Genomic DNA, 23,709 nt, shown 5'->3' with positions numbered 1-23,709 from the left:
AATTTTTGAACCAGAAAGCAAGGCTTCACTCTTACCTTTGCAAAAGCTTTATCTTCCAAAAATACCCTTAACTGCTACCAATTTAGAGTAAATAATAATAATGATAAAATAATAATAATAGCTACCATTTATTGAGCACCTACTCTACTGTGTGCCAGGCACTGTGCTAGGCACTTTTCGTACAATATCTAATTTAAATCCTCACAACAACCCTGTGAGGTAGGTATTATTATCATCATTTTACATACGAGGGAACTGAGGCTCAGAGAGGTTAAATAACTCTATCACACAACCGAAAATAGTAGAGCTGGAATTCAAACCCAAAACCACCTGACTCCAAATCCCATGCTCCAGTGAATTAAAGTAGAGAGAGAGGGGAGAGGGAGGGCCAAATTCAAGACAGAGTGTTGGAGTGAAATGGATATGATATGCTGATGAGTTAAGATATGGGAAGAAGGGATGTAAGCTCATAAATGTTTCTAGCTGGTGAGCCTATGTAGATTGTGATGAAGGTAACCAGGATAGGAATTCAGGAGGAACATACTTGGTTGGGCAGATGAGTTGAGTCTATATGGAACTGTCCATAGAGATGTCCAGTAGGTAATACCAATACAGATCTAAAGTCTGGGGGAAGTTGGGGTTGGAGCTATGTATTTGGGAATCACCAGCATATCAGCAGCAGTTGAGGACATCAGGATGAATGACTCCATTTTGGGAGTAAATAGAAAGGAAAGAGAAGTGAATCAAAGATGGAATGATGGAAGCACTGATACTGACAGGTATGAGCAATCGTGGAGAAACTCTCAAGAGAGTCAGACAAGACAGAGTCAGAGAGAGAAATACATGAAACAGCCCTGTAGTGGTGGCTAGAAGCCATGGACTGGGTTGGGAACAATTCTAGAGCTCCCAGAAGGCAGGCAAGACTGAGTCACACTTCCAACAAAGCCCTCTGCACACCAAAACCCCAGGAAGTATTGTTTTTCTTTGTTAGTTTGCTTTTGAGACAGAATTTCACTCTGTCACCCAGGCTGGGGTGCGATCTCAACTCACTGCAACCTCCGCTTGCTTCTTGGATTCAAGCGATTCTTGTGCCTCAGCCTCCTGAGTAGCTGAGATTACACGCAGGTGCCAAAACACCCATCTAATTTTTGTATTTTTAGTAGAGACAGGGTTTTGCTATGTTGGCCAGGCTGGTCTCGAACTCCTGACCTCAAGTGATCCACCTGCCTCAGCCTCCCAAAGTGCTAGGATTACAGACGTGAGCCACCGCACCTGTCCAAGGAAGTATTATTAATTGAAATAAATGCCAAAATGTCCCTACCTTGGTTTACCCCAAAACCTGGAGCTAAGGACTTCATCTCACTTTTGACACCCCAGCCCCCAAAATATGGAAGTCCAGGAGAGCCAGGAGAATTTATAGCAGAGGCTTAAAGAGAAAGTCATGATTTGTTTAAAGTGGAGAATAAGGTGAAAAATAAAACCTGGTACTCCGTCTGGAAGTCCTGGAAGTCTCCTTGCCCAACCTCAACTGGCCTGTGGGCTTCTGTGTCCTTGCTCTGGGGTGCCATGGTGAATGTGAAAACAGGGGAGGTTGTGTGTGGGGGTGGGAATGGCCTGTCGGTCGCAGGGCGAGTCCTTTGCTGAGACCAGCCTGAGACCCAGCTTACGGGCTTTATCCAGGTGAGAAAATGCTGGGGACATGTATGCGAGGTTTAAGGTCTACCAGGAAGGGGAGAAGGGTGTCAGGGGACCAGCCCCACAACCTAGGAGAGGATTAGGAGGGTCCAGCCCTTTGGGCAGGGACCAGCCCTGAGGCTTAAGTGAACTTGCATAGGCACCTGTGCGTGCATCTCTGTGCATGTATGCATACATGAGTGAGAGAGAAAGATAAAGAGAGCTAAAGAGGTCCCCCTCCCCCCGCCGCAGGCTGCCACATGTGATGCGATCTGATTCTCTCTGGAAAGGAGGAGAGTCTCTCATGCATGGGTGAAGCTGGGCCCTCCCCAGAAGCCTAGTGACTCATTATGTTAACGTGTGGGTGTGGGGGCTGGACATCCTCGGGAAGCCCTGAGGGGCTGCTGAAGCAGGGTTCCTGGTCTCCTCGGAGGCTGGGCCTCCCCTCGCTGGGGCCTCACAGAAAGTCAAACAGCCCGAAATTCTTGGCTGCTCCAGGCCCAGGGAAAATTGGGGGAGGAAAAAAGAAAGAAAAGAAATGTTTCAGGCCTGGAGGTGAGATGAGCCTGCTGGTTAGTGGGGTTAGGGGTCTGAAGGAACCAGCACGCAGGGCAGGCATGGGGCAGGGGTAGAGCAGAGATGCTCCCTGGAAGCCACCAGCTGCTCAGGCAACTGAGGGGGCCCTCTGGGCCTCTGATCTAGGCACAGGCAGGGATGGCATGGATGGCTATTGGAGGCGACTACAGCTTTAGGTTGCAGGACTGAGGCAGCAGGCAGGGGGATGGTTAGTAGGGGCAGATGAAGCAAATATATTTTGGTTTCAGTAATGTGGGGTAAAGTCAAGAGGTTTGCATACATGCCTGATGGGGTGGGGTTAATAGAGGGATGATGTAGCTGAATAAATGGTGAAAGGGAGCTAAAGGGGAAACCAGAGAATGAGGGAGTGAGCATGCCACCAAGGTCATTGCTGGGGTCAACTCCCAAAAGGGGGGTTGCAGAGGGGAGTAAGGGGTAGCACCAAGTCTGGTCCCAGAGACAAAACGGGTCCTGGGAAGTCCTGCGCAGGGGTTAGTGGGCAGAGGAAACGAACTGGGGCCAGAGGCAGGTTAGGGGGCTGCAGAGCCAATCGGTAGGTGCACCCCACCCTCGCAGCACCCTGCGAGCAGTTAGCGCACCTGGATTTAGTTCCGTTTATTTCCCTTTCAGGTACCAGACAAAGTAAAAAAGACGGACGGATGGAGAGAGGAACGCAGCCGGCTGGGGTGGGATCAGAATGGAGGTGGGGGAGGGGCCCTGCTCACATCACATCCACAAAGAACTCACTGGGGTTTCCCATGGCCATGCGGAAGGACTGTCTGCTGGCGGTCAGTTCCGGGGGCACTGAGGCCAGGTCGCGGCCCGGAGGGGCTCCTGGGGGCCCCATGGCCGCGGGCGGCGGGGGCATCATCAGCATGGGGGGGCCGTAGAGAGGGGGCACTCCGGGAGGGCCGTAGCTCGCGTGTGTGTGGTGGCTGCGAAGGCTGCTGGCCAGGGAATGGTGGCTGCGGTGACTGTGCTCGCTGGCCGCCGGCCCTGAGCGCTCGCTGGGCGCCCGCTCCCGCGGCCCCCGCAGGCTGCTGCGTGTGGTGTGGTCCGATTCGCTGCCGCTGCCCCCGGACTTGGAGTCCCCGGCCTTCGGGTCCTTCTCCTTCCTCCGATCGCTGCCGCTACGGTTGGAGCCACTGCTCCGACTGCCTGTAGGAGGCAAACAGGGTCGGCGTGGGGCAGGCCGAGCGGGCGGGGGAAGCCTGGGGCCCACCTATAGCCTTCCTCCACGGCCCCTCTACCTTACCTTCGCTGTGCTGACTGCTGGCGCTGCCCCCGCCGTAGCTGTAGCCCAGCTCCGGGAAGCCCGGGTGCGGGTTGTAGGGGTGCGGGGGTGGCGGGTACTGGTATGGGAAAGCCATGGGCCAAGGGGCGGCCCCCGGGTGCGGCAAAGGGGCCAGTGTGTCCTGGTCAGAGGCGCCACTGGAGCCGTCGTGATCGTGGAGAGCCAGGTTGGCCATGTCTGTGAAGGGGAGGGCCGGATGGAGCTAGGTCTTTCCGGAGAGAGGTCCCTAGCCTAGGTCAGGTGGGCTCTGGATGACAGAGACCGTGGTAGTTTCTCGCTAGAATAGAGGAGGCACAGCCCAGAGAGCTCCCCGCCTCTGCAGACCCCCTTTGCCACCACCAGAGCCAGCCCCGGGGAGACCCTCCTCAGGAAAACCCTGAGTCATCATTCTAGGTTCTCAGCCAAAGCTGTACCTCCCAATCCCTTGAAGGCCCTTGCCAAGCTTTTGCACTTTCTCTGCTGGCCTCAGTGGGCTAGAAGCGGCAAAACTCTTTGAGAGGGAGTCTCGCTCTGTGGCCAAGGCTGGAGTGCAGTGGTGCAGTTTCAGCTCCCTGCAACCTCCTCCTCCCTGGTTCAAGCGATTCTCCTGCCTCAGCCTCCTGACAGGGTTGCACCACCACGCCTGCCTCATTTTTTTTTTTTTTTTTTTTGTATGTTTAGTAGAGACAGGGTTTTGCCACATTGGCCAGGCTGGTCTCCAACTCCTAACCTCAGGTGATCTGCCCGCCTCAGCCTCCCAAAAGGCTGGGATTACAGGCGTGAGCCACGGCGCCCGGCCTGCAAAACTCTTATGTGGCCATTTTCTCTTCTGTTCACTCAGCTGGTGCAAGGTTGGAGAATTTGGAAGGCTGAAATACCAGACAGCCACCAGATATGTCGCACCTGAAGTTCATGAGGCACAATAGCGAACACTACCTTCAGCTCAGCCTAAACTAATCAGAACAGAAGCTAAGAGTAGCTTACTTTCTCCTTACCTTCTCAGATAAGGTCATTAATTAGGAGCAAGGAGCAGTTTGGGAAATTTAGGTAAAATTTTACCCACCCCTTCACCTAGAACTAAATACCCACTAAAAGCCTAGAATGAGTGGCACAGGGCCTTCCAGAGATTCCCTATATAGAAGGTACTTGGCCCTGATTACACTTTCCCGGTGCTGCTGGGGAGGGTGAGTAGGGTGGGAACGGGCCAGAAGGAAAGAACAACTTAGGTGCCTCCCCCACTGCTCTCCACCCCGTTCCCGGCCAGGCCTAGCTCTTCATAGCACTGTCTCACTCCATCAACATTACTCATCTCACGATCCTGGCGCCCCCAGGGAAATTATACATTCCTTAAGGGCAAGGCTGCTCCCACCAATGTTGGAACTACCTTGGGAGAATATAAGGGGCCACCAGGACTGAATACCTGCCTGGGACACCCTCTGCTCACACACTATTGGTACCAGGTCCCAGAGCTCCAAGAAAGCTACAATTGCCCTTGAGGCCACTGGCCCTATTAAGATGAGACATTCCTCCCAGCCCTAAGGAGAGCCAGCTCAGCCTTCCAGGAGAGAAGTCAGGAGACAGGGCTCTGAGGCTGCCTGTGGAGCCTGCAGCCAAGCCATCAACCTGCCAAGAGGCCAGCAGCCAGCATGGGGAGTGGTGGTGGAGGAAAGCAGTGGTCTGTCAGCTGTTGCCCAGAGCTGGTGGTGATGTGAGCCTCCAGGCTGTTGTTTTGAGGGAATGACTGTGTGCTCCTCGGGGCTACCTAGGCCTCCAGTTCTTCACTTTAAGCCTGCAACACCCCTAGCTGAGACCTTGACCAGTGAGAAGGAAAAAGCCTGTTCTGGCAGTATCCTCCTGAGCTGGGCCTCTGGGAGGTTGTGAATATTGAGTAAGATGATGCTTTAGGAACAGCCAACATGGTACCAGGCAGAGCAGGCACTTAGAAAATGCCAGGCCCAAGAGGGAGATGTGGGCCAGGTGAAGAGGCTAAACTGGACTCTTCTTCCACCATAGAACTCTCAGGCCTTGAGCTGGGCCCCTGGCTCTGCTGTCCCCCAGTTTGGGTTCCCCAGAGTCTGCTGCCACTTCCCTGGCTACCTCCCCACTCCCAGCCAGGAGACAGGGCAAGAAGATGAGGGAGGCACATACTGCCGCAGAGGTCGCCGAAGATGTAGTAGCACTGCTCGGAGAAGGTGATCTTGTTGACGGTATGGCGGATGAAGCCAGCTTTCAGCAGGTTGCTGGCATACTTGCGGGCCTCCCTCCGGTCCGTGAAGCCTTCCACATTGTGGTACAGCCAGTCCACCACATCTGAGCCTGGGGACAAGGCTGCCAGTTGATGGGGAGGCCCATCTGACTTGGACTCATCTGGCCTCACAGAAGCTATGAGGCTGGGGCTGGCTCCAGATCAAAGGAAGGGTCCAAGGGAAGTCCTGGGCCCTCCGGCCTGCCCTGCCCCATCACTCCCCACCCACCCTGCATCCCACCATGGGGCTCTCTCACCGATGAAAGCATTAGGGATGGTAATCTTGAGCCACATGCGGTCACGGACCTCCAACCCTGATTCAGGGGAGGCCATGGCTTTTACGATGGCAGCCATGTCACTGTGGATGGACAAGTGGAAGTCGTCTAGGCCTGGGGGTGGGAGGCAGAAGGGTGAGGCAGAAAGCAGCTTTGGAGTTAGGTAAACAAGAGCCTGCATTCTAGCTCTACCACCTAGTAATTATGGGACCAATGCTGGGAAAATGACTGATTTCTTGGACACTCAGTTTCCCCTTCTGTAAAAAATGGGGATTTTTAATATCTACAAGGCTATTTGAATAAAGGATTAAATAATGTAAATGCAGGTGCTTGGCACAGTGTACGATGTGCATGTGATGATAATCGAAATGGCTGCCGTTTACTGAATGCTTACTTTACACCACACATCGCAATGGTGCTTCACTTATATCCTCTCATTAAACCCACAGGAACCTGGTAAAGTTTATATCGTGAGTCCCATTTTGTAAGAGGAAACTGAGGCGCCCTGGGTGCTCATACAAGTTCAGAAGCAAACACTGTTTAGTGAGGGTTGGAGTGCCCGCTGTGGGGGAGTTGCAGTGTGGGGTTGCTGGAATGAGCCGAGCCCCATCTCCGGTCCTCTCTGATGCTCAAGCAAGAGTCTCCACATGGACCCTCATCAGTCCCCCCACCTGGCCCTGTCTGCTGGGCCCAGGAGACAGGGTTGGACACTCACGCTCTGTGTCAGGGATGGAACTGGTGATGGAGGAGCTGGTGGAGGTGATGGTGCTCAGGGAGGGGCTCATGCCGTATGCAGGGAAGGTGCCGGTCATGGCTGCAGTGTGGGAGACCCAGGCTGCAGGGTCAATGGGCCGGATGGGCTCGCCTGCAGGGAGGATGAGGAGTCATGGGCTACCCACCCCGCCCACTGCTGGGCCCAACAGGATAGGTGTGGGATTCTGGGTGAGAGAAGAAAGGAGAGACAGTGCTCATGTATGTAAGCACCAGCTTTAGGACTGAGTCTCCCATCCACTTACTCCTGGGCAATGTGAAGCAACCACGTGGACTTGGGTCCCAGCACTTGGCTACAGTCAGGGTGATGGGCCTGAAAACAAGGGTGTCCTAGTGAAGGCAGGATGTGTACAGGCCGGACCAAGCCCCTTGCCCAGTGCCCCATTCCATCCATACCCCGGTTTGTGCACAATCTCCCGCAGTACCCGGACTGCATCGTCATTACTCATGTTCTCAAAGTTGATCTCGTTTACCTGGGAAAGGACCAGGAGTGGGATAAACAGCTGTGTTGGGGAGGATGAAAAGGGAACTCAACTTGGTAGGTCAGGGAGTCTTCCCCCAACCACGAAGGGCCTCAGAAGGAGCAGGGTACAGATGGTAGGACACCTCCCTGCTCTCTATCCACATCACCGCCTAGGATGGGCACTGATACCTGTAACAGCATATCTCCTGGCTCGATGCGTCCATCAGCAGCCACGGCCCCACCCTTCATGATAGAGCCAATGTAGATGCCGCCGTCACCACGCTCGTTGCTTTGGCCCACAATGGAGATGCCCAAGAAGTTATATTTTTCTATAGAGAGTAATTTAAGACCTTAAGGGGGAGCAAGGTTCCTACCCGCATTCCCAGCCCATTAGAAAATGGAAAGGGACAGGAACTGAACTGACATTTACTGATCCTGAATCAGGCACTGCACTCAGCATGCTCAAACATGCTTCCACAGAATCCTTGCTGGCTATAAGGTAGGGACTCAGTCCCATTTTACAGAGCAGGCAACTGAGGTTCAGTGAACTTGGAAGATGACTTTTCTAAGCCAGTAAGTGGCAGAGCCAGGAATTAAACTCAGATTTAAGTCCCATAGTTGGGCTCCTTTTACTATATCCGGCTGTCTCACAAAGAGAGTACCTAGGGCAGAAATCAGAGAGCAAGGATGCAATGGCTGAGAGATGTGAAGGAGTGGGCACTCAGAAATCACTTCCTCCAGGAAGCCTTCCCTGATGCCCTTTTCTGCTTCCGCAGCTCTCTGTGCTTATCTCTGTCATAGCCCTGATGGTGAGACACTAAAATGATCAGTTTATGTATCAGCTGATGTTTACGAAAGAGAGCTCCTTGAGGGCAGGGAACATATTCTACACTCTCTGAACTCCTCAAGTCTGCCCAGTGTCTGGCACATAGCAGGTGCTTGAGAGTGCTGTTTCCTCAGACTCACCCATGTTGAGAGTGACCGTGATGATGTTGAGTGACATGGTGGAGTCCGTGATGCTGCTGAAGGATGAAGACTGGAATAGACAAAGGCCCTGAGCAGCAGGTGGAGGTGGCAGGAATTCACTCCCACCTGACTCCTCCTCAAGGTGAGTCCCCGGTGCTGCCCCCAGCCCCAAGGTTCTAAACACTGCACTAAGGGGATGGGATCTAAGGAAGAACAAGCCTTGGCCCTGCCTAGGAAGGGCTCACAATCTGCCTCCACCCATCCCTAGCCTTCCAGACCCCATACCCGCTCAATCCGAGAAACCTTCTGCTTCCGCCGCCGCCGCTTGTGTCTTCTCATCAGGCGTGAGGCGCTGCTCTGTTCTGTGGAGCTGCTGAACCTGTGGGGCCCACAGTCGTTCCCCACCAGGCTGGCCCAGCCCTGCCCCCATGAGAGGCACTGCAGGGCCTGGGTCCCCAACACAAAGCCCATAAGCCTCCCAGGGGCCCCGCATCCTCAGGGTTTAGGGCTCCTCCAGGGTCACCTGCCCCACAATACCCACGAAACTCAAGCCCCACCTGCTGGTGGAGTCATCCTCATCTGAGTCAAAGAAGCTGGTGGTCTCCAGCTCGCTGCTCATAAGGGTGGATGAGCTATCATAACCCCCTGGTTCTCGCCGCCGTTCCCCCTTCGCAGTTCCATTTAGCCGGGTTGCTGCAGGGGATGGAAGCAGTTGGGTTTACACAGTGCCCAGTGCAGGGATGAAGGAGGGAGAGAGGCAAGCCAGGGGCTGCACTGGCACCAGGCATATCCTGAGCTCGGGAAGTAGGGCAAGGAGGTGGGTAGCTGGGTGGAAACTGTGGGGAGGGTGTGAGGTGCGGACAGTGTCCGTGTTCAGGAAGATATACCATGCTCTGGGCCATCCCTCCGGCGTGGCCGTTCTCGCTGGGCAGACACCAAAGAGTCCGTCTCTGTGTCATTGTCCAGGTTCTCCTGGCTGCCCCCACCAGCATGAGGGCTGCAGGGAAGAGACTTGATGGGGGAGGGGGCAGGCTGGGGGCTCCCTCCCCCAGCCCTGGGCTGAACTGATGCGGCCCTCCCCACCCTCAGGTCACACTCACTGGAAGGATGGGGGTCGGGAGTCCCCAATGCCTCCCGTGCGCTCCATAGGTGGTGGCAGCTCCGATGGGTTGTCAGCACAGAAGGGGGCTGGGTCTGGGTGTGAGCCTTCAGCTGACACCAGCTGAAAGGGAGAAACTGAGTGAGTAGTATGTTACAGGAGCATCAAGGAGAAGGGGATAGTTGGCTTCCGGCAAGGCATGAAGGCCTAAGAGGAAGGAAGCAGGAAATATCGAGGGAGAAAAGACAGGGCTGTGCAAGGGTGGCTGAGATGAACAGTGGCCCCTCTGCCACTTCCTGCTATTGATGGGGTTGTTGGAAGGCATGGGGTGGTGAAGTGGAGTGGGGACAAAGAACAAGGCTCAGTGGTCTAAGGCAGAGATGAGCAGGTGGCAGAAGGAAACCTGAGGCAAGTGTCTGAAAGGCATAGGAAACGTTACTGTCTCCACTGTGTGTTTCTGTCTCTCCCTCTTCCCCCTTCCCACCAATTTCTCACTTTTCATCAAGGTTACAGAATCTGGGGTGAGAAGCAGTTCATTTGCAAAACTAAAGAAAGATTCAGATACTGAAGCTTAAAACCACCAGCTACAATCTCAGTGATGCCTTTCCCTCATCCAGCCCAGCACAGGGATGCAGGTGGATGGAAGGCTGAGGGCTCCTTACCCAGGACACCACCCGGCCATTGAAGCATGGTAGCTTGGCATTGTCATCCGAGATCTCCTCCTTCACCACTCTGCAGAGAAAGGGGGATGTCACAGAGAACCTTCTACGGTGCAAATGGAGGATCCTCAAATCCCAACTCTCAGGGGCTCCTCCATCCTAAACTGGGAATCAAACCACCAGCACAAGACTGTTCAAATGAAATCAGAGGTTGGGGAGACCCAGGTACAGCTCTTTGGCACCACCAGGAAGACACCAGCCATGCCTAGGCCAGATGCCTTCCTGGGGCATCCTCTCAGTCATCAGGTGATTGCAAATTACAACTGACACATCACTGTACCCCATGCCACTCCCTAAAATCTCTAGAGTGCTCTACCCATCCCCAACATGACTCTCCTGGGCTAGACTTTCTCTTTCCCTCTGATCCCTAATTGGAAAAGAGCATACAATTATAACTGTCCTTCCTTTCTTAAGTGGTAATCCTAACATTGTTGTGGGAGGTATGGACAAAGAATTTAAGAAAATTAGAAAAGAGAAGGGGAGGCCAGGCGCGATAGCTCATGCCTGTAATCCCTGTGAGAGGCTGAGGCAGGTGGATCGCCCTGAGGTCAGGAGTTCGAGACCAGCCTGGCTAACATGGCAAAACCCTGTCTCTACTAAAAATACAAAAATTAGCCAGGCATGGTGGTGTGCACCTGTAATCCCAGCTACTTGGGAGGCTAAGGCAGGTGAATCGCTTGAACCCGGCAGGTGGAGGTTGCACTGAGCTGAGATCGTGCCACTGTGCTCCAGCCTGGGCAACAGAGTGAGACTCCGTGTCAAAACAAAAACAGAAAAAAGAAAAAAGAAAAAGAAAAATAGAAGGGGAGAAGGCATTTACTGAACATTTTCCACATGCCATTATGATAATTAACAGTAACAATTGCTCTTTCTCACGCTGGTAATCTCAGCACTTTGGGAGGCCGAGGCAGGAGGATCGCTTGAGGCCAGGAGTTTTGAGACCTGCCTGGTCAACATAGCGAGGTGCCGGCTCTACAAAACAAAACAAATACAAAAATTAGCCGAGTGTGGTAGCGTGTGCCTGTGGTCCCAGCTACTTGGAAGGCTGAGGTGGGACGATCGCTTGAGCCTAGGAGTTCAAGGCTGCAGTGAGCTACGATTGTGCCACTTCACTCCAGCCTGGGCGACAGAGCAAGACCCTGTCTCAAAAAAAAAAAAAAAAAATTGCTGTCATTTATTGAGCATAAATGAGTATTATGGGCCAAGCACTATGCTAAACACTTTACTTATATAATTTCATTTAATACAACAATGCTATAAGGCAGCAGGTACAATGGGGAAACTAGGCTCAATAGGTTCAGTAATTCTCCTAAACTGCTGAAATTTGAATCCTGGTCAGCCTGACTCTAACATCTGCATTCTTACCATTACACCACCTTATCTTCCTATAGTTAGAACCTATAATCTTCACATCAGCCTCAGTGGGCAGACTATGATCTTCATTTCATGAATAAGGAAACTGAGATGTATTCAGTTAACTTGTCCAAGGTCACAGGACTAGTAGATGTCAGAGCTGGAATTTCACCCCAGGCTTGTCTGACTCCAAAATCCATACTCTTTCCACTGTATTTCACATTCTTTCCTATATAATAACAGAGGTAACGTGGGTCTATGTGGAGAGTGGGTGCTGGAGGACAATGATGTGAGGCATGAAGGGTGTGGAATGTGGTCACGGGGCATGTAGTTTGGCCTGGGGAATGTGGTGAGGCAAGAAGTCAGGCAGTAACTACAGTTTGGGGCTGGGAAGGGGAGTGGAAAAGTTTGAGGACCCTCAGACTGTCAAATATGCCAGGAGTACAGAGATGGGAAGACGTGACCAAGGGTAAGATGACGCATGCCGGGAGCTCTGAGCAGAGAGGGAAGACAGCAAGGAGGAGGTTGGGAAGTTCAGTCCCCACTTGTTCTTTGGGGTTTTTTTTTTTTTTGAGACGGAGTCTCGCTTTGTCACCCAGGCTGGAGTCCAGTGGTGCAATCTCAGCCCACTGCAACCTCCACCTCCCGGGTTCAAGTGATTCTCCTGCCGCAGCCTCCCGAGTAGCTGGGATTACAGGTGCCCGCCACCACGCCCGACTAATTTTTATATTTTTAGTAGAGATAGGGTTTCACCATGTTGGCCAGGGTGGTCTTGAACTCCTGAACCCAGGTGATCCGCCCACCTCGGCCTCCCCAAGTGCTGGGATTACAGGCGTGAGCCGCCATGCCTGGCCCTCCTTGTTCTTAGAGCAGCTTCTGCCCAGAGCCGGGAATGTGCTTGGCTCCCTTGTGATGCTCACATTTTTGGACTCACAGCCAAGTTCACAGGCCAAGCCTGCCCTCCCCACTCCCATCCAGCTCTGGCTCCTCCATCATTCCCAACACCACAGCGACCCTTGGAAAGCAGCCCAAATCATCCTACTGCGGCCCACCATGGCAGAAAGTGTAGAAAGGATAGGCTAGAAAGAAGGGACAGAGAGGTAGCTCAGACCCACCAGCCAGTCTGGCCACAGGTTGGCAGCCCCACAGGGCTCAAAGGAAAAGGGAATATGTGAGCCACATGGCATAGCCTGCTTTGGATAGGGTCTGCCTGTCGGGGGGAAATTGCTGCTGAGTCCCTACCTCCCTGCTCCCCTGGCAGGCCCCACTACACTGCTCCACATTACACGTTTCCTCTCTTTCTGGGGGTCATCGACAGGCCACCAAGGCTCTGCTGACTCAAAACAATCAGCTGATCTTCAGCAGCTTTGGGGAACCTCAGACAGGCCTGACTCTCCCACCATGGAGCTGAATGGCTGGGGTTTACATAGCACTTACACACACACACACACACACACACACACACACACACACACACACACACACACACACACACACACACACACACACACACACACACACACACACACACACACACACACACACACACACACACACACACACACACACACACACACACTCTCACACCCCAAATGGAGTCAAACAAATATTGGCTCAAATTCCAATTGTACCACTTACTGGCCCTCTTATGTTAGAGAAGTTTCTTAATTTCTCCAAGCCTTTATCTCATCCTGGTAAATGGGATCCTTAAATGCCTGGCATGATCCAGGCATACAATAAAAGCTAATTATATTGTCAATTTTTAGCAGGATCCACACACTATTTCTAACTACGTATACATTTTTAAGGGCAAAGGAAATAAACCTGTTCATCATTCGTTGTTCATCCAATTAAAATGCTTTGGCTGGCCGGGCGCGGTGGCTCAGGCCTGTAACCCCAGCACTTTGGGAGGCCAAGGCGAGTGGATCACGAGTCAGGAGATCAAGACCATCCTGGCTAATACGGTGAAACCCCATCTCTACTAAAAATACAAAAAAAAAAAATTAGCCAGGCATGGCGGCAGGCGCCTGTAGTCCCAGCTACTTGGGAGGCTGAGGCAGGAGAATGGCGTGGACCCAGGAGGCAGAGCTTGCAGTGAACCGAGATCGTGCCACTGCACTCCAGCCTGGGCGACACAGTGAGACTCCCTCTCAAAAAAACATAAAATAAAATAAAAATAAAATAAAATAAAATGCTTTGGCTGAGGGTCCAGTGGGTTTCAGGTCCTGAGCTTGCTATTGTAGGGATCTCATGAAACATCAGACCCAGAGCCTGCCTTGTTCTCAGAGAGACTATGGTCCAGTGGATAGTTCATGGAAATATACTGCAATCCAGGAAGTGGTTGGAGCCATAGGAGCAGCACATGTGTTCAATGGATAGACATCTGCTGAGTGTTACACAGGTGTCAGGATATAAAGATAAAATAAACCAGGCACAGTGGCTCACACCTGTAATCCCAGCACTTTGGGAGGCCAAGGTGGGTGGATCACTTGAGGTCAAGAGTTCGTGACTAGCCTGGCTAACGTAGGAAAACCCCATCTCTATTTAAAATACAAAAATTAGCCAGGTGTGGTGGCATACACCAGTAGTCCCAGCTATTTGTGAGGCTGAAGCAGGAGAATCGTTTGAACCTGGGAGGCAGAGGTTGCAGTGAACCAAGGTCACACCACTGTACCCTGGTGCCTGGGTGACAAAGCCAGGCTCCATCTCAAAAAAAAAAAAGGATAAAATAAGAGATAGAGTGCCATGACAGTTCTCAGGGAAAAGCTCAACCCAGAAGACAGGAGAATTTGAACCTGGACGAGACAGGGGAAGAAGAGTCTGCAGGTGGAAGGCCCAGAGGGAGGACAGTGCAGCAGGGAGCCACACAGTTAATGACCTGATTGCCATGCTGCCCTCTCTCACAGCTCAAGGCCAGACTAGCAGTAGGTACCTTACTTCTATGAACCATCCACCATGCCCTCAGTGCTGAAAATGTTTATCCTTCCTCCATTTCTCAAATAACTTAAGATGGCAGGCCAAGCGCGGTGGCTCATCACCTGTAATCCCAGCACTTGGGGAGGCCGAGGTGGGTGGATTGCTTGAGGTCAGGAGTTCCAGACCAGCCTGGCCAACATGGCAAAACCCCATCTCTACCAAAAATACTAAAATTAGCCGGGCATGGTGGCTCATGCCTGTAATCCCCCCTACTTGGGAGGCTGAGGCAGGAGAATCACCTGAACCCGGGAGGCGAAGGGTGCAGTGAGCCGAGATTGCGCCACTGCACTCCAGCCTGGGTGACAAGAGCGAAACTCCTCAAAAAAAAGAAAAAAATTTTAAAAGATGGCTGGGCCTACCCTGAGCTTGACAAATACTTTTGGAGACCAGATGGGACTTGAGGAGCCTCACAACCAGCACCTCAAAGGCTGAACCAGGAGTGGAGAAACTGGAGAGACAGCAGCCTTCCTCCTCTGACCCACTTTCCCTTCCGTCAGCTAGGGTCACTGGCCTCCGCCTGACCTTCCTCTTGTGGGGCTCAGAGAAATGGTGGCCTTGTCACCTCTACAATTTGCCAAGGCTTACCACCTCCCTCGGAGAGGATTCATCAGTAAAATGGTGATAATAATGACACCTAAAATTGTGCGATTAAGGATTCATATTTTTGGATCCAGATTCCTGATGTCAAAGCAAGCTCTGCTCTGCCTCTTATTAGCTCTGTGACCTTGGGCAAGTTACTTAAGCTTTCTGTGCTCTAGTTTCCTTTTTTCTGAAACAGGGTCCCACTCTATTTTCCAGGCTGGAGTACAGTGGCACCATCACAGCTCACTGCAGCCCCAAACTCCTATGCTCAAGTGATCTTCCTGTCTCAGCCTTCCAAGTTGGGACTACAGGCACAAAGCATCACGCCTGGCTAATTAAAAAAATTTTTTGTAGAGATGGGGTCTTGCTATGTTGCCAAGGCTGGTCTCAGATTCCTGGCCTCAAGCAATCCTCCCACCTCAGCCTACCAAATTGCTGAGATTACAGGTGTGAGCCACCATGCCTGGCAGAGTTTCATTTGTAAACTGGAGATACTATTATGCTATCTATTTCATAAGGCTGTTTCGAAGATTAAGTGAGTGAAGATTTGAAAAGCATTTAGATTAGTCCCTGGCACACTAAGCATAAAAGGCGTGTGTTAAATAAATGAAACATATATATATGCTCTTCAGCTATTAGCCCTCTGTGACAAGACAGCCCTATCAGGTCCCCCGCTCATTTATCCTTCTGGGGATACAAACAGAATCCATCTCCTCCACTTCATTTTTAATACTGTTTTCAACCCTGCTAAAATGGTCCAACTCTGATTTTGGTTCAAGTACCACTGATGTTTGCAAGATGGCTTCAGGTGGCACACAGATTAACACTGCTTAGTTCATTCGTTAAATATTTATGTTAAACATATTTTAGAAAGAAATATAAACAGAAAAGTCAGACCTATGGTTTCATATTACTGCTTGGTTCAAGCTAAGAAAAAGAATAAGTGGACTGACAATGGATTTAAAGAAAAATATTAAGTAACACTGACTGGATGTAATGGGGGCCCTCTTAAAACTGCAGTTAGACCTTGGGATTGGGAGAGCAGCCCAGAGTTGCCCAGGCTTAGGAGGCAGGGACCAGGCCCAGTGGGTCTAGAGGTAAGTGCGGGGTGGAGAGACGGCGTCTGGATCTGAGGTGGCCCCAGGGCACTGGACTCTGGCTGATCTTCCCCCATTCCTTATGTGGAGGCAGTAGCTTGATCCCTTCTAACCCTATTCTTCTCTTGCCAGGCCAAAGTATCCACCCCCTCACCCAGACCCCTTCTAGATCCATCCCTCCTCAGAATCTTCCAATTAGAGGTGTCTGTCTCTGGGCTGAAGGCAGACAATCATTATCACACCAGGAGCACCCCATCCCAGGGCAGGAACAACAACAGAAACAAGAATAGTTAGAATCTACAAAGCACTGCCCACTGTACAAAGCACTCTCACACACATGATTTCAGGGGCTCATCCAACCCTGAGTTCCAGGGCAGAAGGTGACAGCAAAACATGCCAGGCATTAGACAGAAGGTGCTTGCTTCCTAGTGCTAGGTGGGCCAGGGGCTTGGGAGAGAAGCCAGACAGATGAACACTGGGGAGAAGAATGTCTCCTCTTGGCTGTGGGGCCTCAGCTCCAAAGAGCAGTGCAGGCCTCAGGCTAGGGCTGGAGAGGCAGCCTTCAGGCCTGGAGGGGCCTTCCCCACCGCCTCCAGGCCCAGCGCCCAGTTAGTGAGGCGGCAGGCAAGTGTGGGCGCCTCCCCCTCCCCCAGTCTCCTGGGAGTTGGGGGGGTTCGAGGGGATCAGCCAGGCCCCCCCCCTTCCCAGGCCAGCTGCTTCAGAACCTTCCGGCTCCAACATTCCATCCCCTCTTAAAGGGAAAGTGACTGCTTCCAAACTGTGCCTGTCCAGATCTCTGCAGCTGGGTGGAAGGGAAGACCCCACCAGGGAGGGGAAGATGGAGAACATCAAGAAACTCTTCCTGACTATCCCACCCAGGCCTCAGGCCCTTCCCAACGTCTCCCCACTGGCCACCAACTGGAGGAAAAAAGCCCGAATTGGAGGAAAGATCAGCACCTGGGTCAGTGAGGACTACTCCGCAGGGGTCAGGCTCTCTGTTCCGGTGACAACACCCACAACAGCCCACAAAGGAGAGGGCAGGCAGCTAGATAAACATCAGATCTGCAGATCCCGCTCGCGGCCAGGCGCCCGAGCACCCCCGACACCCCTCCCCCAGCTCAAAGTCCCAGCAGAGCCCTCAGATGCAGCATACTCCAAATATGGCTGGGAGCTGTGCTGCTGAAAAGATGAAGGGGGCGAAGAACAAGGGCCACACGACCCAAGTCTGTGCGGAAAAAGGTGGCTCTGGCTCCTCGGCAGGAGGAGGATGGGGTATTCGGGCTCTGAAACTAGGTGGGGGGGGGTGTGTCTGTCTCCGTGGGCCACTGGTCTCTGAGGAGGTAAGGGGACCGCACCGGCAGGAACTCATTGCTAGTGGGGAGTTGGACGTCCCCTTAAACAAGGGAGGCCAAGGACCCCCCTTCAGAGGTAAACAGGAGTTGCTAGTGGGGCTGGAGCCAAAGGGCCCCAAATGGGCCGAGTCGCCCCTAGAAGTCAGAGCGGGGCTAGGAGCCGGTGTAGCGAGGGAAGTCGAAACGGACCGCGTCGTCCCTTAGAAGCCAGAGCGGCCGGGGCTCCCGGAGGCGGGGCGGGGGCCATCCTCACCCGAAATCGTCGTCCATAGACTTGAAGAAGAACTTATAGCTGGGTCGCTGCAAAACGCCCTTAAAGTCTGCCAAGGTGACGCGCTCGGCGGGCAGGGGCAGCTTCACAAGGTACGGTGTCTCCTGCCCATCCAAGTGGTAGATGATCTTGGTCTCGCCCATGGCTCCGGCCTCGGGCCCGGCGGCCCGCGCGCGGCCTGCTCGGGCGGCCGGGCCGAGCCTCCCAGACGGCGGCGGCGCGCGGCGCGGCCCAGCGGCTCAACCCAGCTCGGCGGCTGCCGGCGGCGCCAGCTCCCTTGTTCTCCCGCCGCTCCCGGGTCCCAGCGCCGCCCGCCGCCGCCGCGGCCGCCGCTTCCGCTCCCCACTCTCCCCACTGGACTGGTGACCGCGACTCTTCCGGTGGCCGCAGCCCTCCCGGCCCAGGGCTTCGTCCCGGCCCGCTCCCCTCCTCCGGCCCGGCGCGGCCCCGCCCCGGCGCGCCCCGCCCCCGGCCGCCGCGGAGAGGCGCCGGCGTCGCGGCAGATGGCTGGGTTTCCACCCGGCCCCACTGACGTCCCGCCCACCGGCCGGGCCGCGGCGCTCCGGTCCCGGGTCCCTAGAAACGGAAGGGGAGAGTCACCGGGATGGCGGCGTTCCCGGACCCCTGAAGGCCCTGACTCCGGACCCAAGTGGGATCGGCGACTCCTCTGCAGTCCAGGAGGAGTGGAATGCAGGGATTGCTTTGGTCCCCAGAAATGGTCTGGGGAAAGAGGGTGGGTCTGACTCTGGATCCCTGGAGGAGAGTGACCTTAACATGGCCCTTCACTGTTTCTTGAGAAGCACAACTGCTGTCACTGAGTCTACTAAACTGATCTCGAGAGCAGGACAGCATCCAGTTCTGATTCCTCCCTATAACCTTAGCGTCCAGTTGCAAGGTAGTGGTTTAATACATAGGTTGAATGAAGAATAAGTGGGCCCTGGGCGCGGTGGCTCACGCTTCTAATCCCAGCACTTTGGGAGGCCAAGGCGGGTGGATCGCCCGAGGTCGAGAGTTCGAGACCAGCCTGACCAACATGGAGAAACCCTGTCTCTACTAAAAATACAAAAAAATTAGCCTGGCGTGGTGGCGCATGCCTGTAATCTCAGGTACTCGGGAGACTGAGGCAGAAGAATTGCTTGAACCCGGGCGGCGGAGGTTCCGGTGAGCCGAGATGGGTGAGTCGAGATCATGCCTTTGCACTCCAGCCTGGGCAACAAAAGTGAAACTCCATCCCCCCTCCCCCCACCCCCGCCAAAAAAAAAAGGATAAGTGGATGCATGCACGCCTAAGACAGTAAGTCTCAAATCAGAACTAGGTATAGCCGGTTCCTCACAGATCTCATCACCCCTTAACTTTTAATTCATTTAATAAATACTGAAAGCGTACTGTATATAAGGCAAATCGCATGAGATATAGCGGTAGCGAGACAGACAAGGCTGCTCTCAGGACCTTCCCTCAGCTGGAGGGAAGCACATAGGCTCGTAAATACATAACTTCAGTGACCACTGCTATGAAGAAGGTAAAAAAAAGTGATGGGATAGTGACAGGGGAAGCCAGGCACAATGGCTCATGCCTGTAAGTCCAGCGTTTTGGGAGGCTGAGGCAGGTGGATCACCTGAGGTTAGGAGTTCAAGACCAGCCTGGCCAAAATGGTGAAATCCTGTCTCTAGTAAAAATACAAAAATTAGCTGGACATGGTGGCGCATGCCTGTAGTCCCAGCTACTTGGGAGACTGAGGCAGGAGAATCGCTTGAACCCGGGAGGTGGAGGTTGCAGTGAGCCGAGATCCCACCACTGCACTCCAGCCTGGGCAACAGAGCGAGACTCCGCCTCAAACAAAAACAAAAACAAAACAACCAAAACAAAACAAAAAAGAGGTTTCTGATTGGTTAGAGAAATCCTCTTCCAGAAAAAAAGACCTAGAAATAGCAAGGATAAAGTGGCTATGAGAGGATCTGGGGTGACAGCCTTCTAGGCAGAGGGCACAGCCAATATACAGGCTCAAGGCAGGAATAAACATGTTACATTTGAGGAATAAGAAGGCCATCATGACTAAAGGAACAGTCCTAGGTGAGGCTGGAAACATAGACCGGCCAGATTACGTACGGCCTTGGATGCTATGGTCTTAAGTATGGGCTCCTTCTACTCCATTTTGTACACTGTTGCCAAATTAACACTAGAATAACAACATCTTTCAGATACCTCTTCTACTCAGAAACCTTTCCACATTCCCCAAAGCCCCCAAATATCCCTATTCAAGGCCCCCCATAATCTAACCTCTACCTACTTTTACAGCCTTTTGTCTCATGTCCTGGCCAAATTTTTGACTCCAGGAAAATGAACCCACTTGCTAGCCCCTGCACACACCTTATGTATATCGTCACTTCATACCCTTTCCTTCACCTTCTTTACATTTTTTATCAAAGTAATATGTTTACAAAGTCAAATAGTATTTAAACAGCTTTTTTTTTTTTTTTTTTTTTTTTTGAGATGGAGTCTCACTCTGTCGCCCAGGGTGGAGTGCAGTGGCGCAATCTCGGCTCACTGCAAGCTCCGCCTCTTGAGTTCACGCCATTCTCCTGCCTCAGCCTCCCGAGCAGCTGGGACCACAGGCGCCTGCCAAATTTTTTGTATTTTTTTTAGTAGAGACGGGGTTTCACTGTGTTAGCCAGGATGGTCTCAATCTGACCTCGTGATCCGCCTGCCTCAGCCTCCCAAAGTGCTGGGACTACAGGCGCCCGCCACCACGCCTGGCTAATTTTTTACATTTGTAGTAGAGATGGGGTTTCACCGTGTTAGCCAGGATGGTCTTGATCTCCTGACCTCACGATCTGCCTGCCTCGGCCTCCCAAAGTGCTGGGATTACAGGTGTGAGCCACCGTGCCTGGCCCTTAAAAAGCTTTTTAACAAAACAGCAATCTTCCTCATTGGTATAGTGGTCAGAAACACAAAACAAAAAACCCCAGCAATTCTTTGTCCTATTTCCCTCCCACTCTTAGTACTTTTTTTTAGCTCATAATACTTGTTCTTGATTTATACATTTTAGACATTGCCTATTGATTTCCAAATTTGATTGATGATTATCTCTCTTCCACCTTACCCCTTCCCTCTTAAAACAGTGAAAGCACACTTTTTGGCTAAGTCAATACAGTACTTAGTAGTGACCTTATTTTGACTATGAGCAAATGTTCACCGCTAAGTCATGTGGGGTTTTTTTTGTTTTGTTTTTGGTTTTGTTTTTGATGGAGTCTCACTCTGTCGCCAGGCTGGAGTGCAGTGACGTGATCTCAGCTCACTGCAACCTCCACCTCCCAGGTTCAAGCGATTCTTCTGCCTCAGCCTCCGAGTAGCTGGGATTACAGGCACGTGCCACCATGCCTGCCCAACTAATTTTTGTATTTTTAGTAGAGACAGGGTTTTACCATGTTGGCCAGGATGGTCTCAATCTCTTGACCTTGTGATTCACCTGCCTTGGCCTCCCAAAGTGCTGTGATTACAGGCATGAGCGACCGCGCTGGCCTCATGTGTGTTTTATAATCGTTTCCTTTACAACTTTTTTGTTTCCTCTGACTTTAATCATTGCCTTGAGTTTTCATTTGTTTTAATATATTATACCTATCATTAATTTTTCCCATGTAATCTAATAGTTTCTCAATACACATTTTGTTCACTCAGTCAAAGCTATTAGATAATCCATCAGTTCCATTTTTCCCTGGAGCCTTCCATTCTTTTTTTTTTTAGATGGAGTCTCACTCTGTCGCCCAGGCTGGAGTGCAGTGGCGAGATCCTGGCTCACTGCAACCTCTGCCTCCCGGGTTCAAGTGATTCTCCTGCTTCAGCCTCCCAAGTAGCTGGGATTACAGGCGCCCACCACCATGCCCAGCTAATATTGTATATTTAGTAGAGACAGGGTCTCACCATGTTAGCCAGGCTGATCTGGACCTCCTGACCTCAGGTGATCGGCCCGCCTTAGCCTCTCAAAGTGCTGGGATTACAGGCGTGAGCCACCGCTCTTGGTGGAACCTTCCATTCTTTTGCTCAAGTCTGCACCGCTGGCTATCTCAGCCTGTGCACAGCTGTCATCCTGGGACTTCTCTGCATCCTCAAAATTCCCTTTACCTGTCTCTGTGTTGAATCCATTTCCTGGATACTTTACTCCTTTGTTTTATTTATCTATTTATCGAGACAAGGCCTTGCTCTGTTGCTCAGGTTGGAGTATAGTGGGGTAATCATGGCTCACTGCAGCCTCAAACTCCTTGGCTCAAGCGATCCTATCGAAGTGCTGGGATTATAGGTGTGAACCACTGTACCCAGCCAACAAAAATTCTTGAATTAAGACCAGGCCCATGCCTGTAATCCCAACGCCACTGCACTCCAGCCTGGGTGACAGAGCGAGACTCCTTCTCAAAAAAACAAACAAACAAAAAATTAGCCGTGTGTGGTGGTGAGCACCTGTAATCCCAGCTACTCAGGAGACTGAGGCACGAGAATTGTGTGAACCCGGGAGGTGGAGATTGCAGTGAGCTGAGACCACATCACTGCACTCCAGCCTGGGCAACAGAGCAAAACTCAGTCTAAAAGAAAAAAAAAAAAAAAAGGAAAAATGGTAATTAAAATGTGTTTTTTTTTTTTTTTTTTTGAGACAGAGTCTCACTCTGTCACTCAGGCTGGAGTGCAGTGGTGTGGTCTCAGCTCACTGCAATCTCCACCTCCTGGGTTCAAGTGATTCTCGTGCCTCAGCCTCCTGAGTAGCTGGGATTACAGGTGCACACCACCACATGCAGCTAATTTTTTTTTTTTTTTTTTTTTTGAGAAGGAGTCTCACTCTATCACCCAGGCTAGAGTGCAGTGGAGCTATCTCGGCTCACTGCAACCTCTGCCTCCTGGGCTCAGGCGATTCTCCTGCCTCAGCCTCCTGAGTAGCTGGGATTACAGGCATGCGCCACCATGCTCAGCTAATATTTTGTATTTTTAGTAGAGACAGGGTTCCACCATGTTGGCCAGGATTGTCTCAAACTCCTGACCTCAAGTGATCTGCCCGCCTCAGCCTCCCAAAGTGCTGGGATTACAAGTGTGAGCCACCGTGCCCAGCCCTAATTTTGTATTTTTTTTTTGTCTTTGTACGAGATTTTATTAAAGGTCTTTACAGAGCAACATCCAGACTCCAGAATACAGCTGCTAAGGAGACCCTGTTATGCTGTGGGGACTGGCTGGGGCATGGCAGACGGCTCTGGCTTCCCACCGTTCTGTTCTGAGATGGGGGTGGTGGGCAGTATCTCATCTTTGGGTTCCACGATGCTCACGTGGTCAGGCAGGGGCTTCTTAGGGCCAGTCTTACCAGTTGGGTCCCAGGGCAGCATGATCTTCACCTTGATGCCCAGCACACCCTGTCTGAGCAACACGTGGCACACAGCAGTGTCAACGTAGTAGTTAACAGCGTCTCCACTGTGGATCATCAGGCCATCCACAAACTTCATGGATTTAGCCCTCTGTCCTCGGAGTTTCCCAGACACCACGACCTTGCAGCCTTTGGCCCCACTCTCCATGATGAACCGCAGCACACCATAGCAGGCCCTCCGCACAGCAAGCCCTCCTAGGAGTCTGTAACGCAGAGACTGCCTGGGCAGTGGCACACAAACCTCTAGTGGCAAACTTTTCAGAATAAAGCTCTACACTGCCCTCTCGAAAGCCAAACCTCTTCTGAACTATAGCAGTCAGTTCCCGAATCCGCCGGCCCTTCTCACCAAGAATACTCTGTGTTCTGGTGGCTAAGATAATGATTTCTGTCCTGGTTGGTGTAACTCGCACCTCAACTCCAGAGTAGCCATCTTCAGCCAGCTCTTGAGTAAGAAACTCATTCAGTTCAGCTTTGAAGATGCCATCAGCGACAAACTTCCTCTTCTTGGAAATTTGCACGGCCACCTTGCCGCCATGCTCCACTGAAAGGAAAGGCCTAATTTTGTATTTTTAATAGACACAGGGTTTCAACACATTGGCCAGTCTGGTATCAAACTCCT

At 52.2% G+C, this 23,709-nt stretch overlaps 2 protein-coding genes across 3 annotated transcripts; both read right to left on the bottom strand.

Annotated features, from left to right (window-relative positions):
- Nucleotides 1-109: 109 nt before the first annotated feature.
- DVL3 (dishevelled segment polarity protein 3) lies at nucleotides 110-18,129 on the bottom strand. Of its 2 annotated transcripts, none has more exons than XM_054482281.2 (16): nucleotides 17,675-18,129; nucleotides 10,005-10,074; nucleotides 9,344-9,465; nucleotides 9,131-9,240; nucleotides 8,801-8,936; nucleotides 8,529-8,622; nucleotides 8,244-8,313; nucleotides 7,467-7,606; nucleotides 7,211-7,287; nucleotides 7,060-7,127; nucleotides 6,759-6,908; nucleotides 6,026-6,157; nucleotides 5,672-5,839; nucleotides 3,506-3,721; nucleotides 2,998-3,408; nucleotides 110-2,163 (listed from the first exon to the last, which is right to left on the bottom strand). In XM_054482281.2, the coding sequence occupies exons 1-16, from the start codon at nucleotides 17,833-17,835 to the stop codon at nucleotides 2,132-2,134; spliced, it is 2,157 nt and encodes a 718-aa protein (XP_054338256.1). In that variant the 5' UTR covers nucleotides 17,836-18,129; the 3' UTR covers nucleotides 110-2,131. The 2 variants fall into 2 exon arrangements, with proteins under 2 accessions (XP_054338256.1, XP_063518550.1); XM_063662480.1 differs by lacking the exon at nucleotides 17,675-18,129 and adding an exon at nucleotides 17,027-17,076.
- Nucleotides 18,130-22,802: 4,673 nt separating this feature from the next.
- On the bottom strand, nucleotides 22,803-23,328 carry LOC129033445 (small ribosomal subunit protein uS3-like). The gene has a single exon (XM_054482047.2). The coding sequence runs from the start codon at nucleotides 23,236-23,238 to the stop codon at nucleotides 22,885-22,887; it is 354 nt and encodes a 117-aa protein (XP_054338022.1). The 5' UTR covers nucleotides 23,239-23,328; the 3' UTR covers nucleotides 22,803-22,884.
- Between the last annotated feature and the right edge of the window lie 381 nt (nucleotides 23,329-23,709).

This window comes from Pongo pygmaeus, chromosome 2 (assembly GCF_028885625.2).
Source record: "Pongo pygmaeus isolate AG05252 chromosome 2, NHGRI_mPonPyg2-v2.0_pri, whole genome shotgun sequence".
Lineage (NCBI taxonomy): Eukaryota > Metazoa > Chordata > Mammalia > Primates > Hominidae > Pongo > Pongo pygmaeus.
Note: the sequence above shows the minus strand (reverse complement) of the source record. Positions and strands in the feature narration are given on the sequence as shown.

Excerpts from the sequence above, each read along its gene's own strand:
- LOC129033445 (XM_054482047.2), bottom strand. The coding sequence starts at position 23,238 with ATGGAGAGTGGGGCCAAAGGCTGCAAGGTCGTGGTGTCTGGGAAACTC.
- DVL3 (XM_054482281.2), bottom strand. The coding sequence starts at position 17,835 with ATGGGCGAGACCAAGATCATCTACCACTTGGATGGGCAGGAGACACCG. Across the intron at positions 7,128-7,210 it reads GAGATTGTGCACAAACCGGG|GCCCATCACCCTGACTGTAG; the intron begins GTATGGATGGAA and ends CCTTGTTTTCAG. Across the intron at positions 3,722-5,671 it reads CTTCGGCGACCTCTGCGGCA|ACATGGCCAACCTGGCTCTC; the intron begins GTATGTGCCTCC and ends TCCCCTTCACAG.